The sequence below is a fragment of the Heteronotia binoei genome, chromosome 8 (assembly GCF_032191835.1).
Source record: "Heteronotia binoei isolate CCM8104 ecotype False Entrance Well chromosome 8, APGP_CSIRO_Hbin_v1, whole genome shotgun sequence".
NCBI lineage: Eukaryota > Metazoa > Chordata > Lepidosauria > Squamata > Gekkonidae > Heteronotia > Heteronotia binoei.
In genome coordinates this window covers 6208757-6228499 of record NC_083230.1, presented here as the reverse complement: position 1 = coordinate 6228499, position 19743 = coordinate 6208757, and the positions used below count along the sequence as shown (strand labels likewise).

The following is a 19743-nucleotide window of genomic DNA, read 5'->3' as shown; positions in this document are numbered from 1 at the left end:
CTGCTCCAAGCGGCGGGCAGAAGCAGCTGAGGGAGTGGGAGGGCGGTGGAGTGGCACACGCGGAAGCCTCTGTGTTGGAGTCCCACCTGCAAAACGGAGACAGAGATTAAGAGCACCTGCAGGGGCGGCAGCTGAAAAAGCAGGCTGCGTTTCAGTCGGGCATTCTCTTAAAGGGACAGTCTCTGACCCACCTCCCCGCAACAGGGCAGCTGCCACACACACATGCCCTGTGCCCCGCCAGAGGTTGGGAACGTGGCAGAGGGCAGACCAAGGGAAGGGAGCAGGTGGCAGCACATGGGAGCAAGGTCAGCAGATACCCCCTGCCAGAGCCCACTGCCTGGTTCAAGTGCCAGAGATGCTCGCACACCGAGGGGTTGAGAGTGAGGGGAGGGGGAGGCAGGGGGGGCAGTGGAACTTACCCAGACATGGGCGACAGTCCTCGCATGCAGAGCCTCCAGGAACCCGGAACCTGCAGAGACCTGGAAACAAGAGCAGTTAGCCCCAGGAGAGAGACCTCTCTCTTCCCCTCGCAAGTCAAAGATACTGTCAAAGCAACCGCGAGGTGCAAAACCCATCACCAACGTGCCTGCCTGTCCCTCACTCTAAGTCTGTATGGCCGGGGGCTTGCTGGCAGAACTTCCCGCCACACACTCCTCTCCCTAACAACTGAGTTGTTTGAGGCCAGAGCGGAAGTATTTCTAGGAGGGGGGGAGACCAACTCCACCCCCTCATCCGCTTGAATGCTGTGCTCCGCCTCACTTCCGCCCATGTTCGGGCGCAGCCCTCAGGTGCTGCTGCCCTTGGGCAGAGCGGCGCTCAGGCAGCCCCCCGTCCATGTACCTCTCCTCTGCTGTGGTGGTGCCGGTTGTGCATCGGCACAAACCCTTCCTGTGCCCATGTACCAGCTCATCTGCTTCCAAAAGACTTTCAACCCCCACCCCCCGGATTGCGCTCTATAGAAATGATTTAAGTTTGAAATATGAACATGCATATTTTATTATTGATAACTCTTGAATACCTGGAAAACCTGTTGTGTTTTTCTGGTTTCCCAATTCAAACTCAGTAAGTTCTTCCCTCAATCTTTAATAAACCTTTCGTTGTTGTTGTTGTTGAGGAAGGACCCAAATACAGACCAGTCTTTTACTCATCACCTATCAGAACTATTTGAACACACACCAGATTCTTTCCGTTTGGATTTGTTTTCCTTATTTGCCTGCCTTTTGGAAGGGATGCCTGTTCAGGGCTGGCCCTAGACTGTCTGGCACCCTAGGCAAGGCTAAATTCTGGCCCCCCTCCTCCTTCGCACTGATAACATCACCAAGTCATGGGGACACCCAATCTGGCACCCCCAGAAGGCCAGCACCCTAGGCAATTGCCTAGTTCGCCTAGTGTCAGGATTGACTCTGTGCCTGCTGGTATGTCTTCCTAACATTTCCGCCAGCTTCAGCTATAGAAATTAATGAAACCATATTTCTCATTGCGACTGATTCAAAATATATGTATAAAATAATCTTAGGCTAATCCTCAGCAGAACCATAATAACTATACTGTGGTTCTATTCAATCATTTCTTTTGGTCTTCCTTTGCCTTGCTTCACAGCCCCTCCATATAGTCACAAAATAGGGACAACAAACCTGTGAGCCATATTAAAGCTGTCCTTCCCCTAGTGACCTGACCTCAATAAAATTGCTACACGGTAACAGAACACTGCTAGAATTCCTGAGGAAAAACGCACCAGGTCTGATATAGTGCATGGACCTTGCATGGATAATGCTACCGTATATCAGGTAGAATAATACATTTACTTTTTTCATTGGAGTTGTAAGTTGATTGATTTGTGTTAGTTCACTGCATAGTTTTCTAAATTTGTAATCTGAATTTCTCACATCGATACTGCATCACTTCTATTTTCTTAGGCAAGACTTTTTGGAGAAACAGAATATGAATATTGCTAGGAATAAAACGCATTGTGGAGAAAAATACAATGGGCTCTTGAAAGAGGCTCTGGGCGAGTGCCCTCCCACCTTTGCTGTTTTTCCACCCACCCAAGTGAAGACATCCACTTCTTCCTCTCTACTACCCCCCCCCCCCCACTCTTGACATGCCACTATTCCCCCACCCATTACATTCACTCACCCCACCCTTCTGTCTACCCACCCATCCACTAATCCTTGGCTTCCACTAACCCTGCACCCAACCTTGCTGTCTTCCCAGCCACCCCATAGCTGAAACAGATGCTGGTTTCTCCATCCCGTGCGTGTGTGTGTCCCCATGTCTGTGGTGGCTCAAAGCCCTAAGAGTGGCCCAGAATGAAGATAAGGAACAATAATTATTGGGGTGCAGGAGGGTATGAAAACAGTCACACAGACACTGAAGCTCAGCATTGCTTTAGTTTGCAATGCATTTTTGCCACCTTTTCTTGTCATATTCAGCCTTGTGGCATTTAGCATCAGTGTGAGCTTATGACATGATCCGGGTTTTTTGGGTTTTTTTTTTTTTTTTGCCTAGCTTGGTTGTGACTATGTATACCATAGAGTATGCGCATCTCAAGGTGGCTGTTTTCTGTAGGGGAACTGAACTGACTTCAGCTTTCCATCCCCCTGTGCAGCCTCTGCCTAGGAAAAGTACAGTCTTTCTTTACAGTGTGGACCAAAGCAGGAGAGAAGCAGCCTCAGCAGGTTATAATGACACAGACTCCACCCTGCAAAGCATCTTTTTTCTCCAGGGGAACTGATCTCTGCCATCTAGAAAGCAGTTGTAATTCTGAGTGATCTCCAGCCCTCACCTGGTGATTGGCAACAATGCTTCCTCAGGAAGAAATGGCTGGCTTAGAGGGTGAGGTTTATGGCATTGTACCTGTGTGAAGTCCCATCCCTTCTCAAAGCCCATCCTTGCCAGGCTCCGCTCCTAAAATCTCCAAGAATTTCCCAAACTGGAGTTGGCAACCCTATCTCCTTCCCAGCAGCAGTAGCAAGCAGCCTGGCCTAGGGTAGCCAATGTCCTGGTGGAGCCTGAAGATCTCCTGGGATCATAATTGAACTCCTGGAGAAAATAACTGCTTTGGAGGGTGTACTCTATGGCATTCTGTTCAGCTGAAGCCTCTCCCTTAACTGACTGAAGCAACCTTGGTTATCTAACAACAGCATCTGGCTAGCAACTTTCCCAGTGGCCCAATTCTCGTCTGTCCTGGGGTGAGGCTGAGGGGAGGAGGGAGAGATGGAGTGACAGGAAAGAGAAGGCAGTCATGACCTCTGAGGAAATGCTCCTGGTGAACACCTTGCTTTCTAGTCACGTTACAATGGTGGAAGCTCCCTGGCTATTTTGGTGGCCTTGGGAGGCTGCATGTGCTTGGAGACCATTTGTGTGGAGCACTGATGGGGCAGCAGAGGTCTGTTGCCAGCAGTAGAGTGGTAGCCCTTTCTGAGGCTGGTTGACCGAGAGGACACAGAGAAGCTTCGGAGATGTATCTGTCTCTGAGATAAAACTGTTTTGGCAGTTTGTTTAACATTCCTGGGCCTGCAGTAGGCAGGGGAGTCAACCAATGAAAGGGCAGAGATGCTGACTGAGCCATCATAGGCCAATGGTTTATGGAGTGCATGGAATGAACCCCTCAGACACTGGGAGACCTGAATTTGGCCACCCCACAGGGCTTTTATTATTATTTTATTATAGAGAGTAAATATTACTGTGAATAAATAAGAAAGCAAATACATAAGAAAGCAAATACATTTGTATGATCGACTCACATACACAGAACTGTCATTAGGGCAGTTTGCATTATACATAATGCGATAAAATAGCAAGTAATATAAAGATATTATTTTCTTTCAGATTAGTCCGATTCAGATGGTACCAGGGCTTTTATCCTGCTGGGTCTCAACCTGTGACCTGGGCAATTGACAGTGTATACATTGGGCCACAATGTGAGGAGATGTGTAATGGTCATGGTAGCTGCATAAATGGAACTAAATGCATCTGCGATCCTGGTTATTCTGGACCAACCTGTAGAATATGTACCAAGAATCCCGACTTTCTCAAGGATGATTTTGAAGGTATGTTTGACTGACTATATTGTCAACTATTATGCTTCAGTTCTGTAGAATATTTTGTATTGCCGCTTGTCAAGAGGTCTGTTAAAGCCAAATTAGCATTTTAACATGTTTATCTGATTTACCTCAGTAAAACATTTTACAACTGAGTCCGCTACCCCTGCACTCTGCACCAGCTCAGTTCGCTTCTTGTTCTTTCCGGGTTTCTGGATCACAAATATTTCTTGTGCTCCTCACAATCTTCTGCAGCCTTCGTATCACTTGCAAAACTGATCTAAAGCACTGGTTACCTGCTTGCTGCCTAATTTAAGGTATTGGTTCTTACTTTTAAACCCCTTCATGACCCGGGATTCACATATCTGAAGGACCACCTCTCCTCATATGAATCTATGTACCAATTACAATATTTAAACGAGCTTTTCTTCACCACCCCTTCACACAGGGCAGGACGCATGTCTCTCACCACTGCTTGCACTTTGTCCCTTGTTACACCCACTATGTGGAATATAAAATAGGAACAGATGAGGTGGGCATTTCTCTGCAAATATATAGAAATAACTGCATGTCTGTTTGTTGACGAGGACTCTTAGTGCTGTTTGAGCGGAGTCATTGGGTTGGATCACACTTGGGATTTGGCATGGCAGCATCCCAGGTTTGAAAAAGCCGATGCTCTTGGATGTGTGCTGTGGCAATCACACAGCCCCCACCCTGCTGCCAGAAGAAGCACAAGCCACACACATGCAAGAGGAGCATTCAGACTGCTCCTGCACATGTGGGATGCATGCATTGCACACCCTGGCCATTCAGACAGCCAAGAAACATGCCCTGTGTTGTGCTATTTAATCCAGTCCCAGCCTGTCCTAAGACGAGGTGAGTGTGGGTGGGACTTGGGGGGCAGATGTGCACGTGTGATTGCACACATTCAATCCAGAGGGGAAGCGTGGCTAGATCGGGCCAAATCTCTCATGTCATCGCACCAATTGTCTTGTGCTTTTCGTGTTATGTATTTTATTGCATTATTGATTGATTCAAGCCACCTTAAGTTTGGGGGGGGGGGAAGTGGGTTTAAAATATTTTAAATGAATAAAAAGGAACTGATTCAAACACAAAGCCAGAGTCCTAAGAAAACTTACATGGGAACAAACCTATTGGATACAGAAGAATCGAGTAAACATACATTGGATGGGGATGGGCCATGACTCAGTAGTAGAATATCTGCTTGGCATACAGAAGGTCCCACGGTCAATCCCCAGCATCTGCAGTTAAAAAGGCATCAAGTCATCAGTGACGTGAATACTGTACGAGATGGACGAGAAAAAGGCAGTTTCGGGTGTTCGTGTGTGTTCAGGATCAGGCTGCTCAAGCAGTGTCCAACCGTGTATGTTAAAGAACTGGCCACAGACTCAAATTGCCATACATCTCAAACATGGTGGCTAACGACGTTAGTTTGTAGTAGCAGCAGAACAAATGTGAGTCTAGTAGCAGCTTAAAGACCAGCAATTTTTTTCTATGGTATAAACTTTCATGAATCAAAGCTTACTTTGTCAGATTATCAGTGAAAAAGTTACCAAAAGGCAAGATCTTGTTTAAGACACTAGCCATGCACAATCTTCTCCTTAACCCCATTCAAAACAATGCTTGCTTCTGTTATTCATAATTTAACGCATTCAGCAGATAACCAGAATCTTCCTGGAAGGCTGAAAAATGTAAACAGTTCTGTGTATTATATTTAATTTCAGTCTCTCAGAGACTTCCATGAAAGATGTTAGGGATGAAGAATGCTTGTACAAATATTTGTTTGCTTGGGACCTAATGGTTTATTTCTCTCCCTTAACTGTTCTAGTGGCAATGCTGCAGAGTAAATCCTCAATAACTATGTCCTGTGCTCTCAGGTCAACTAGAGTCTGATAGATTTTTGCTGGTGAGTGGTGGAAAACCATCTAGGAAATGCGGGATCATGTCTGGAGGAAACAATCTATTTTTTAATGAAGAAGGTTTACGCATGCTAATGACACGAGACTTGGATCTGTCACAAGCCAGGTAACTTTTAAAAAAAATGTTTGCAATTTCTGCTGGAACAGCAGAATATCTGTAGCTTTGGAATAATGGTATAGTACATTTCTCTTATCCCAGGTGTACAAGTAGGAACTTGTCTTGTATAATTTAAGAATTGGAGAGCATGTTAATTAATGTCATTGCAGTTATCTGCAGGAACAACATAGTTCCCTTTGAGTTCCAACCCCCACAGTGTGTCCTGAGATGGTTAGCATATGCCGAGTTCCATGTGCATTGATTTTTAACACACTACCACAAGCAGCCACTTATGGCCAGTGGAACCAGAGTGCTAATAGTGAATTTATACAGAGCTTGGAATGCACAAGTAGCTCTTTCTTTCCCTTCAGCACCATCCAGCTGCAGGGGTTGGAATTCACTGCAGGTTGATTTGGGGATGGATCCTGGGGAAGGCTGTGTTTCAGGAGACGAGGGACTTCAGCAGGGAATCATTCCATAGAGTCCACCCTCCAAAGCATCCATTTCCTCCAGGGAAACTAGCCTGGAAATCAGTTGTAATTCTGGGAGATCACCAGGCACCATCTGAAGGTTGGCAACCCTACTACATGCTGTTGGAGTTGGGTGACTTGACTCACCCCATCAGAGCTTCCCATGCAGGATGATGAAACATTTTTCTGCAGGCAGCAGGTGTTTGCATATTAAAGAGCTGCAATGGGTAAATTGTTTTGGTTTTTTATTATACTTTTGCCACCCAGGAGGCTGAGGAAGACCAGTGGAATGCATGCTGTTTGGGCTTTTTGCCTCTGGCGCCAAAATGTCTCATGTTCTCTCTGTCTTTGATATGATTTAAATAGTAGCCTTAATCATTGCCAGTTATGGATCAGACTAAATGTGGCCTGCAAAATGAAGCTGCAAGCATCTTGCCTTGCACATTTGTTTTGATAAATAGCATATTAATCTCATCGCACTGAAATCAGTTGCACACTAAGTGCTCTGCTAACGGGAAGCTGCATCATGAATCACAACAATATTTATTGCCAGGGTAACTTTGCATTCGTCATTCTGAATTCTCAGATAGCCAAGCTTGCAATGAATTGCAGACATTTGTTGACACTAATTCACTGACAGGTTCCAATTAAGCCATCACCAGTTAATTAGAGCTAAAAAGTCATTTTAAGTAAAAGATTACATTTTGTCATTGGGGCCTGGAAATGACATGTTTGATGAAAAAGATCATGTCTATCTAAAAACATTAAGCCACCCAAAAAGAGCTCGTTTCAACTATCTTGAAATGGAATTCTTGTTTACAAATAACTGAATGCTTATTAGTCTTTCCATTATTTGACCTTCAGTCTTGTGTAGTGACTCCTAGTGAAGATGTACTTCACAATGAAAACCTGATTAAATTTGGTATGGAAATTGTATTTAATGTACTCTAGCTGTTTGGGGCTTTTCTTATTACCATAAAGGCTTAGCAATTCCTTTTAGTATATTAGGGTACTCTCAAGGACTTGGGGGGGGATCTCTTTTTCTCCTCCCCTGTTTTTTTCTTCTCTCCCTTTCTGCCTTCCTTCTGTCCTTCCCTCACACCAAACACCTCACTAGGATAGTGCCAAATGCCAAATGGAGAGTGGTCAAAAATTACAGGCAGAAATCTTAAATAAAGTTTTTCAGACCTTTGTGTGTATTTCTTATCAAAATAAGTACAAAAATTTCAAAGCATTTCAGATATTGAACATCACATTGGTTAATGACAAGAACAAAACTTGACACAAATGGTAATCCCTGTATGAAAGGTAAAAAATTTTCAAAGTTCATTCAGAGGTTCTCTTTCTTTATACAGACTCCTGTGGATCAAAAAACTTGATTGTCCCTTGCAATCCAGCCACACCACTTTTGCAGTGGGGCTGCTAGCTAGAACAGCCATTCCACAAATTCATTGCTTCTTCAAGCTCCAGAACAGGGACTCACTCATATCAACACACTGCTTGCACCAAAATCACACTCCATTAAGTCAAGAAAATGCTGGCCTCTCCTGAGTGGTGTAGCCGGATTGCAAAAGGTTTGAAAAATTTTATTTAAGATTTCTGCCTGTAATTTTCTACTGCTGTCCGTTTGGCATTTGGCACTATCTTCCCACACACCAGCCACATACCTCCCTTCTTCCCTCCCCCTGGCAGCCTCTCCCCAGGAAAATCAGTTATGTAGTGCAGACTACTAGGCTGGCCCCAGTTGTACATGGAGAATCTGCAAGGACTTGCAAAAGGCACCTCATTCTCCACTGAATCCTCTTTCCCTCATCCTGGCAACCCACATATCCTCACTCTTATGTGACTCTTTCTCTTTGTGACCCGCCTACCAAACTTACCTTCATCTGCCCCATCTCCAGTTGTATTTATTATTTATTTTCCTCACTTTTACCCCACACTCTACACAGTGGGGACCCAAAGCCTTATATCATTCTCCTCTCTTCCATTTTACTGTCATAAAAACCCTGTGAGATAAGTGAGATTGGGCATATGTGGCTGGCCCAAGGTCACCTAGTGAGCTTCCACAGCACAGTGGAGATTCAAACCTGGCATTCAAGATCTCACTCTAAAAACTTAACCCCTACACTACATTTTTATGGAATGGCTGCTGTTAAACTTTAGTAAATCGTCAGTCCTGAGTGAGGTATTCAAATCATGAAGTATCAAATCACTTAGTGGTTGCTGCTTGGTGGTAGCCTGACCCCTCAAAGGTCAAATAGCCCTAGAAAGGGGCCTGCTTTCTCTGTTTTTACTGGAAGGCTGACAGTAGCATTTGTTTCTAGCAAAAGCATTTGTTTCTTAAAGCTACAGGAACTGCTTTTGTTATGGGCGGGGGCTAACCTACTTGTATTGTTTTGGGGTTTTATGTAAAAATGGGGCTTTTCTCAGGTTTATAGAAAGATCTATGTTGACTATCCATGGTTACAATACCGCCCTGAGCCTGCCTTTGGCGGGGGAGGGCGGGATACAAAAATAAATTTACTTTACTTACTTACTTTACCTGACTGTAAGTATTCACAGATTTGCCATGTTGAGAATTTAGATATCTTGACAAGCAGGGGACCTACAAGGACTTGTTGGGTGTGTGTGTGTGTGTGTCTCATTTCCCCCTCCCCCTGTATTTCCCCTTTCCATTTCATGAAAGCTCCAATAGCCAATCCTCTTTTTCTGCTCCCTTTTCTTCTTTCCATCTTCCAGCTGACCTACCTTTATCTTCCTCCCTACCTTTAGCTTCTCTCCCTTCCCTCTTTCTGGCAGACACCCTGGGAAACTCCTGCCAAGTTTTGCACAGTGGGGAACACTTTATTTTCTCCTGTATTCACCATCTGACACTATTTCTTATTTCTTTCCTCCTGCCAGTCCCCATATCTTCTCTCCCTTCCCTTCTCTTTCCCACTCCACAACTTTTTATCTGCTTCCTTAACTTCTGTTGTATTTATTATGTATTTAAGTTTATTATTAAGACATATAAACATTTTATCCACAATGGAGACCCCAAGCAGCTTTTATTGTTCTTGTCTCCTCCATTTTATTGTTACGACAACCCTGTGAGGTAAGCTAGGCTAAGAACGTATGACTGGCCCAAAGTCCCCCAGGGAGGTTCCTCAGAAGAATGGAGGTCTGAACCTGGATCTCCCAGATCCTATTCTCAAACTCTATTCACTAAGACACACGGGCTTTCCTGACCTAGCTGCAGCTGAAGAGTAGCTAGCAGCCAGGGTTGGGTGAGTCAAGCAAGAAACAAATAGACCTCACACCTTTCATGAAAAGAGCAGCAAATTTTATGGTTCTTCCACATTACCTTCCATAATGCTTCTTTTAGCATTCTATCAAAATGGCTTTTTGAGACTGTATTCAGTTCCAGAATAGCCAGACACATAGCTGTGTTTTCCACCCCCTGTACACTGGCAAAGCAACAAATATACAAGGCTGAGTTTGAATCACAGTCAGAGTCCTTATCATTGTTAGTGGAGACAAAAACCAATTAAAGATAGGGTTGCCAGGTCCCGTCTTCTCCCTGGTGAGGGGATTTGGGGGGCTTTCTGAGTGGTGGTGAGACTGTCCCCAATGTGATGACATCACACAGAGTAAAATAATCACATTGGGGGTGCAGTGCCATGTTTGCATGCCCCCCACTTTTCTCCAGCCATTTAAAGGGAACCTTCCCTTTAAATAGTTGGTGGGGGAGCAGGCACCTGCCCTGCAAGCTGCACGTGGCCCCTGCTTGAAAAGAGTGGGTGCCCCGTGCACCGGCTCTGCAAGCCATGAATTTGCATCTTGTGGGGCAAGCACACATAGCTCCCGCTATTTTCAAACAGAGCCACAGATGGAGGTGGGGCTTCCCCTCACTGACCAGCGTCTGGGGAAAGCCCAAAAAATTGGGGGAGACCCTGCCCCCAACTGGTCGGGACTGGCATTCCTAATTAAAGAACATTTCAGCAATTAATAGTCTTTAAATGAATTGATTACATACATATTAATTGATTAAATACATGTATTTTTAAGAGTCTGAATGATGGTGACATGTTCGTTACATATGAACATTTATATGACTTGAAGACCCATACTTTTTAGTTTACATTACCTGTATTCTTTGGGGAGGGCTGTTGACATTTCTAGAACACTTGGTTGAAAGTGCCTCCGCCACACTTGTTTAATCAGTTCCAGTTTTTCTCTTGAGCTGCTTATTTGTTTAAGTAAAGGGCAACCGAACCTCATTAAGGGCCAAATTAGATGAGATGGTGTAAAATCCCTGATCAGATTTCCTGGTTTTGTTTTAAAAGCTAATAACATCTACAGGGCCTCCCAAACAGAACTGGTGTGGAGTTAAGATGTTCTGAAATATTTCTGTTGTTTCTAACTGTGTTTTCACATACACAGAGTAATACACTTTCAACCCATTTTCAGTACACTTTGCAACTGGGTTTTAGTGTGTAAGATGGCAAAATCCACTTGCAAACAACCTGGAGCGATCCTAAACAGATCTACTCAGAAGTAATCCCATATTATTCAGTGGCATTTACTCCCAGGAAAGTGTTTCGAGGATTTCAAGCCTGAGCAGGTCCCTACTGAAGATGAATCCGCACAAGGCAAGTAGCCCACACAAACAGTGAAATCAAAGGAGCTCAGAGCCAACCACAAAATGGCTGCCATTATTACCTTACCAGCCAACCAGAGAAAGTCAAGGAGGGGGGTTATTCATATCGCTAATAGTAATTCTTCAACTTTTCAAACACATGCACTGTCTAATAGGATGCCTTTAAAATGAATTTATTGCTTGAAAATATTTTCTTGCACACCCCAATCTTACCTTCAGTCACTGCGGTGCTGTTGCTGCCAAGGCAATGGTTGCTTAATCTGCACAGCCAATCAGATCTCCAGTGGCCAATCTGAAGCCTGCTGGCCAAAAGACTCACCAGGCCCTGCCCACTTTCTTAAAACACTTGGCAGACACCAAGAGAAGCAGTGGCAGGCACCATGGTGCCCATGGGCACTATGTTACAGACCTCTGCCATAAGGTAATAATGATTAAGATCATGTCAGTTCAAAGTTAGCCAGATTAGTGTTATGCAGTTCCAGTAGAGGCAGGACTCAGATTCAGCAGGAGCTTACAGGAGCATAGCTCCTGAACCTTTCTGACGCCCTCCCCCCTCCTCCCCACCTACCTTGTCCATTGAATAGTAGGTGCAGCTGCATAACAATCCCTGGATTAGGAGAGCAGGCAGCCAGCCAGCCCCCAGCAGCCCTCATTAACCCCTGGAGAAGCCTGCACCACCCTTTCTCCACTTCTTTTGCAATTTGGGGCAGTGGGTGGCTTGCTGGTCTTTTGATTGGGGGTGGGGGATGGCGGCCGAGGAGAGCAAAAACTGCTTGGGATGGCTGGATCTCTAGCCAGCCCAAGCAGGCCTCGCTTGCCCGGGGCTCTCCTTTCTTGCATCAGGTTGCTTTTGGCTGAGGGGGGGGCAGCATATGCAAATGAGTTGTGCTAATGAGCTCCACCACCTGTTCTTCTACAAAAGGACCCCTGATGTAGAGGGATTTCTGTGTCCCTGCCTCCGAGCATGCTCAGGGACTCCACCACGCGTGCTCAGGAGGCAGGGCATGAAAATCCCACCAGTTCTCTTCTGACTGCTGCGCAATTAACATTTACCTCCTCGACTCTCTGGTCAGTGAACTTCATTCTTTAGTCCTCTCTTCTTGTGGCTCCATTCTTCATTCTTCTCTACTCTCCGTGGACTTCCACAATAGAACAGAGTGCTAGTTAGTTTCTGGACAGTGGGCATGCCTCCCCATTCCCTCCCCTCCCCTCCCATTTCCCACAGCCACTGCTGGCCTATGTGGGGGTTTTTTTTTCAAAAGGTGTGCACAGTGTGGTTGCAAATTCATCCCTTTGGGCAGACACTCCCTGTGCCTCCTTTGCCTTGACAAAACACCACACGGACTCCTGCATCCATTGCTTAAAATTCAGAAAACAAAGCAGAGAAACCAAGCAGCTCGACTCCATATTGCGCTCCTCACATCGGCATTAGCACCTCCAGCAGTGGAAATGAGCTCCACAGCAGAGGGCGCCACCTGGTCAGCCTCAGTCAGTTGGCCAAACGCTGGGGACATTGGCAATCAACAGCGGAGCATCAACCTCGAAAGCCAAGTTGGGATCGGAATCAAAGTCTTTTTCTACCTCCCCAATCAAGAAACGTAAAAAAAGACAACGAGCATAAGCCAACCAAAGAATATCAGTCATATGCTGCTAAATGTCCCTCTATGGCCTTGCTGCGCTCTCATCAAATTCTGACAGCATCGCTACCAGACCTGAAGCCACTAAAGTCAGTACCTAAGCAAATTCTAGCATTGCCATGTCGGGTGGACTCCCCTGTTCGCACCCAGGCTACTCAATCTGCTCACATCTCAGACTCCAACAAGGAACAAATTGATCTAACTGAGCAGTCACAACATTTTTCCCCCCAAGAGGAAACTAAGAGACGCAGAAAAGTGAAATAAACTAAGGGCCACTTTTTAAACATGGAACTGCAAGGGCTGGATAAACTGCGGCATGGATGGGGCCAGGGCTCTCAACAAACCCCTCTCCTACTGAGCTATGGGAAAGCAACCCTGCCCCCTGCTGGAGCCATTCATCATGGCTCAAGCCAGGAAGTGGGCAAAACCCTGAAGATCAATCCACAAGTCGTGCAGCTGAATGAAAGGATCCCTCCAGGTGAACCCAAGGCAGTCTGCATTTCCACCCCAGATCACACAACCTAAAGGCAGCTTGTACCAGACCCCAATCCCCAAAACAGGGGTGCTATCTGGTCCTCCCCTGGCCGCATAACATCAAATCCAAAACAATCCTGCCACAACTAAGGCCAAGCCTCAACTTAGGCCTTCATGCCCATCGAGAGGTCCAAAACTACCTGCAGCCCTTGATGAAGATCATCCAAGAAGATATCATTCCCCTTCTCAGAAGGGTGCACTCCATCACCTCTGTAAAGGTCAGAGCACTGGATCTGAACGCATGGATGGGACAAATAGTGGCCCAAACCCCCTTCATGGGCCTTCCAAATCTCTCTATTAGCCTTACAATGGGCCCTGTGAATCCCAACAGGGTCCAAAACACTCTTCCAAACCAAACAGGGAATCGTGGCAGACCAAAGTATTAAGGTCCCAGGCCATTTCAACTTAATAGCCCTCAAATCTTCTTTAGCCTGCAAAGCCAGGGCCTTGCCCTTCATGAGTCCAAGATAATTACCTCCCAAGTGGATAATCAATTTTTTTTGGGGGGGGGGGCAAGCCCTGGTCACCCTGGAACAACAAAAGCATAAAGCCTTGCCAATGCAGGCCATGGTGCCCACGCCATTCAATGGCGACCCACTGGCTGAATCTCAGCTGAGAGCCAGCAGAGGTTCTCAGAGCACAATGAGCTGCCCAAAACACAAAACTGTATCCACAGATGAGAATACACCTCCTCTCACCAGGAACAACAGCACCTAAAAGGAACAATCAGTTAAACCAGGCAACAAGGAAGAAAGAAAGAGCAACTAACCCAGTAACTCAAGGGCCGAGAAGAGGCCAAACATATGATTTATAGGCAGATGAATGCCATCTGCCCAAATGCTGGATATCAGCGAGAGAATAGCCCATGGCTTCTGTCATAGAGGCTGCGCCAATGAGAAATGCATGGGTGCCAAAATGTACCCCAGACAACCCCAGTTTCGCTAATGCTCTGAATATCACAATCCCAAATTGTTATTTAGTCAATGGACTGCCATCCACATGACAAAACAAAAACCTATCCCCTGGACCTTGAGCAACCAAATAGCTTGCTAGTGCAGAGAGAGGGCACAACTCGTGATCAGAGCATGGGTCGAGCGTAAACGTGGTCTCTCTTTGACGCTGGAGCATCACACAGTGATGAAAGCCTTTCCCCTCTCCAGCCTCACATCCTTTCCTAGCAGCAAAGAGCCAAGAATGGGCAACCAGCTCACTGACTTTGAGTGCCCCAAAAAAGGCCACCAGGGAAGCAGCATGAAATAAGCTGGCTTCAAAATAGGATGCACAAACAGTGCCACACACCCCCAGTAAGACTTTAAGGACTAAAGGGGAAATAGGCCTCCTAGCATCTTGTTTAGGGCCTGACTCCCTTGACCAATCCTCCAGCATCTTCCATAACTGGAAGTTAGCGGCCGCTTCTTTATATCCCAAAGCCTTGCTAGCAAAGGCTAATGCTGAAAGCAGGCCCCTGATGGATCGCACAGCCAGTCCCTTACCTCAGGAATGGAGCATCTGCTCCACTGGGAGGGGCCATACTATATGATACCCTCCCTCTGCCCTAAATTCTTCAAACTGCCGCACAGCATGCTCGTAAGCTTTCCTGGTGCTGGGCACTATGGCTCTGCGAGGCCTATCGCTCTGCAGGCCTCGGCTCTCCAATCAGCCATAGTTCCAGGGGCATGTGTACCAGATATTGATTGGCATCTGGGGCCAACCAATGGTTTCTGTCTATCTGTTTACAAGAGAGAGTGTCAGCCACCCCATTATTTATCCCAGGAACATGCTTGTTTAAAAACAATATATCAAGGTGCAGGCAACACAGAGTGAAGGTCCTCACCAACCTCGTAACATGAGCTGATCTGGATGAAAGGGAATTAATGACATGAACATTTTCCAATAGCCCTTCACCATCTCACATGTCCACCACATATGGTAAAAAGAACCAACCTGTTTAGTGCATTTCCAATGTTTGTTAGACTTATTAGTATAAATCTTACACAATTTCTGTGGGGTCAAGTACCATCTATAAAACATCTTATGCAAGTTTTCTTTAAAAGTTACTGACCTAGTTAATTTAACGTTAAGCTTCCACAGTCTCTCCCATTCTTCTAATGTAATATTATAACCAAATTTTTTTGCCCATTGGACCATACAATCTTTTACAACTCCGTCTTGTGTCTTCATTTGAAGTAGATATGCAACTGGAAGTCTCCAGGACCAAAGAGTTTTGATGGACTAATTGTCTTTTTATTACTTATTTGGACCCATCCAAGGGGAACAAGGTCTCCTCCAAAAGACTTTTCAAATGGACTGTTGAGACCATTAGACTGTGCTATTTGCAAGCCAAGAAGCCTCTACCTGGTTGCCTCACACTCTACGAGAGTGCTCGCAACGTCAACAGCCTTTCTCAAGGGTGTTCCTCTCCAGGACATCTGTAAAGCCATGACGTGGGCTGCCCCTAATACCTTTGCCAAGAATTACGCACTCGATACCCTCAAACGACGGTGAATGAAAGTGGGGTGTTCCGTACTGTGGGCTGCAACTGCTTGACTGCCAGCTCCCTCCTCCAGGTAGGCTACAGCTTGCTATTCTCCCAAGGGTGTGATGCACAGAGGTTGCTTACCTGTAACTGATGATCTTTGAGTGGCCATCTGAACATTCATACCACCCACCCTTCCTTCCTTCTGCTGTCAGCCCAGCTGTTCAGCCGTCAGAAGGAACCATGGGACCTTCATGCCTTGCCTCCTGAGCATGCATGGTGGAGTCCCTGAGCATGCTCAGAGGCAGGGACACGAAAATTCCTCTATTGAAGCTATATAACATTGATCAGAACCGGTGGCACAGGCACCATAGATCCCAAGGGTGTGAATGCACAGATGACCACTCAAAGATAATCAGTTGCAGGTAAGCAACCTGGGGTTTTTTTACAATTGACAACATTTAGCATCTGTAGACACTAATATCTAATAATGCAATACTTCCAAACCTATTACTCAGTTGTTGGGATGCTTGTGTTTAATTTAATTTAGTGAGAAAGAAGCAATCTTTTATCTCAGTATGGCCCCACCAGTGGGCAGCAGGACATCATAAGTTGCTTCCAAGAACAGCAGTGACTCACCCAGACACAACTGTGCTCCTTAAGGTTCTCTTTATTACATTGAGTAAAATTCACACAGGTTTCCTCATGAGCACAGCTCCCTTCACTCACCCGCTTTTGTTTCTTCAAAACTTCAGTTGACTGAGCTGTGCCTCTCCCTTGGGGCAGTTCTACTAGGTCTGCCCAGATCAGGTAGCCTTGACTTGCCTAAGACCCCAGCTCCTCATTCAGGTTACTCTTCTTCTCTTCTCTGCTTCTTCTCAGCCTTTCCCAGCCAGCTTGCCTCTTCCTGTCTCTCCTGACATCTCCCTTTTTATCACTAGGACTCCAGCCATGATAGGAAAAGCCCAGTGCTGTACTTCTCTTCTCCGAGCCTTATCCCTCTCGTAACCTCTTTTTTGCCCCACCCTATCTGGATTTGCATAGGGATAGCTGTTCCCCATGATCCAAGATGATGTTGGGTCTGGCAAACCTCCTACCCCTTCTATTGTGCTCAGCCACTGACTGGTAGAAGGGAGATTCTCCTGTAGATGGCGCTCTCCCACTCCTACTGGGCCCATCAGGCTGCTTCTGCCTTCTCATGCCCTGCCCTGGAACAGCTGCTGCCTTTCACCCAGTAGATGCGACCTCTTCTGGTCTCTGTGCCGCACCCAGATTAGGATCTGGTATGTCTTCATATTTACTATGCTCGGGGCTTTTTTTGTAGCAGGAACTCTTTTGCAGGCTCCTGATGTAGCCAATCCTCCTGGAGCTTACAGTAGGCCCTGTAAGAAGAGTCCTGTAAGCCCTTGGAGGATTGGCTACATCAGGGGGTGTGGCCAAATATGCAAAGGAGTTCCTGCTACAAAAAAAGCCCTGACTATGCTGTTGCAATGTGCTCAACATGGGATTACTTTTGAAGGTTGTTCAAGCGTTAAAGCTAGTGCCAAACACACCTCACAAAGGGAATGGCTTGTGGAAGCACCTTCCATTAGTACTCCAGAATCATCAATGGCTTCCCATTATTGCCTGGGCATAATGTAGGAGAGCTAGGTCCGACTCAGAAAATATCTAGGGACTTTGGGGGTACAGCCAGGAGCAGTGATGTGACATCATTTTTGTCACTTCCAGGTCAACTTTCAAGTGATGTCACTTTCCAAGCTCCACCCCTTCAGTGATGTCACTCCTAGTACACTGCACCAAAACCCCACCTCTTCCTGTGATGTCATTTTCATGGTACTCCCCAAGCCTGCCTCTTTCTTTGAAGTCATGGATGGGGGAGTAGAGTTGCCAGCTCCATGTTGGGAAATTCTTGGAGACTTGGGAGTGGAGCCTGGGAAGGACAGGGACCTCAGTGTCAAGACCTCGAGTCAAGGAATAACACAGTCCAATAATTCAGCAGTTTATTCCATAAGCATCATAAGGCGGTACACCATCTTTGCTAAGACTAACGTCTTAGCCCAGGGACTCTCCTTTTAACCCCTCGCCCCAACCGTTACATTTTCAAGTGCAAGCGCAACAAAGCAAAAGTGAGAACCAGGTTTTGACGGGACCCCTTCCCACCCTCCTTTGGAGTCCATCCCTAGTTTCACAGTCCAGGTGTCTAATCTATACTTACCCAGCATCTGGTAATCTATACTTACCCAGTCGGTGGAAACAGCTTGACTAATAAGTTCCCAAGATAAGCATGTAGAGAGGATGAGGAAAGCAAGAATGCACCCAGGCAAATTGGTTATAGCACAAAACATGGCAAGAGGAATACAGAGGAGATGACTCTTAACACTAAGGGGGTACAACACCATTGTGTTCACCCTCCAAAGCATCCATTTTCTCCAATGGAACTGATGTCTATACTCTGGAGATGAGCTATAATTCCAGGAGATCCCCAGGTCCCACCTGAAGGCTGGCATCCCTATTAAACTAGCAACTACCTCCTCTTAGATGTTTTACCTCAGAAAGCACTTCCAAAGATTGACCCAGATATATATGCCATAACCATGCACCTTCTGCTTTAACAGATAATTTTCTTACATCTTGTGGTTTGGCAATCTCTCCCTGAGACTAATAGCTATGAACCACAGTTAATAGTTATGAACCTATCACTTTATATTGGTTAACATTTCCTGAAAATAGATACCTGAGATTGTTGCAAATGTACTTCATTCACATGCATCAATAATGTGTATTCTTTAAAGAGAAAACTATAGTGACAATTACACTAGAATCATCAAGCAAGCTGAAACACATCTAAGCAGAGATACAGGTTGAGATACAAACCCAGGAACAATTCCTCCCCCTCATGTCAATGGCTTTGTTGTTATAATGCTTATTTATTTATTTAATTTATATCCCGCCCTCCCCGCCAAAGGCAGGCTCAGGGCAGCTCACAGGTTAGGGTCAAACAATGACCGAACAAGATAAAACAGCAATAAAATAAGACATAAAACAATTATTAAAACATCAATATCAATAGGTGCTAATGCGATAATTCATACAATTAGAATTTCAGTGATAGCAGATGGTGAGTTGGTCAGTGTTAGGTGTTCCAAAGAGGACCGAGGGGCGCCACAGCGTGGAAAGAGAAATCCAGAGTAATGTTTAAATTTATGGGCCTAATCTGTTGCTATAAAAGTTACCATTATGGGAAAGCATGGTGGAAGAGTGCCCTAACCTCCTCCGGCAGCTCATTCCACCAGCTAGGGGCAGCAACGGAAAAGGCCCTGGCTCTAGTTGACTTAAGCCTGGCTTCTCTGACACTGGGGACTGTCAACAGATTTTGAGACCCGGACCGAAGTGCTCACTGGGGAAAGGCGGTCCCTAAGGTATGCAGGACCCTGGCCATATAGGGCTTTAAAGGTTAAAACCAGCACCTTGAAGCGAATCCGATACATTGGTAGCCAGTGCAGCGCTTTCAGCACAGGCTGAATGTGTTCCCGTAAAGGAACTCCCATTAATAGCCTGGCGACGGCATTCTGCACTAGCTGGAGTCGCCGGATTTGGGACAAGGGCAGCCCCATGTAGAGGGCATTACAGTAAATACAGTCAAGGTGACCATAGGATGGATCACAGTTGCCAAGTCGTCGCATTCGAGAAAGGGAACCAACTGCCTTACCATCCACAGATGGTAGAAAGCTGACTTGGCAGTGGCAGCTACTTGGGCCTCCATTGTTAGAGAGGAATCCAAGAGCACCCCTAAGCTTTTCACTTTGGGTGCTGGCATAAGCTGCGCCCCATCGAGGGTCGGTAAGCGGACCTCCAGTCCCAGGCCGCAACGGCTTAGATACAGAACCTGCGTCTTCGTCGGATTTAA

The 19743-nt window shown here is 46.0% G+C and overlaps 1 protein-coding gene across 1 annotated transcript in view; it reads left to right on the top strand.

Annotated features, from left to right (window-relative positions):
* RELN (reelin) overlaps window positions 1-19743 on the top strand; it is a 659346-nt gene that overhangs the window by 528239 nt on the left and 111364 nt on the right. The window contains exons 43-44 of the mRNA XM_060246073.1: window positions 3832-4052; window positions 5942-6089. Of these exons, the coding sequence (XP_060102056.1) occupies window positions 3832-4052; window positions 5942-6089 (369 nt within the window). The remainder of the gene's footprint in view (window positions 1-3831; window positions 4053-5941; window positions 6090-19743) is intronic.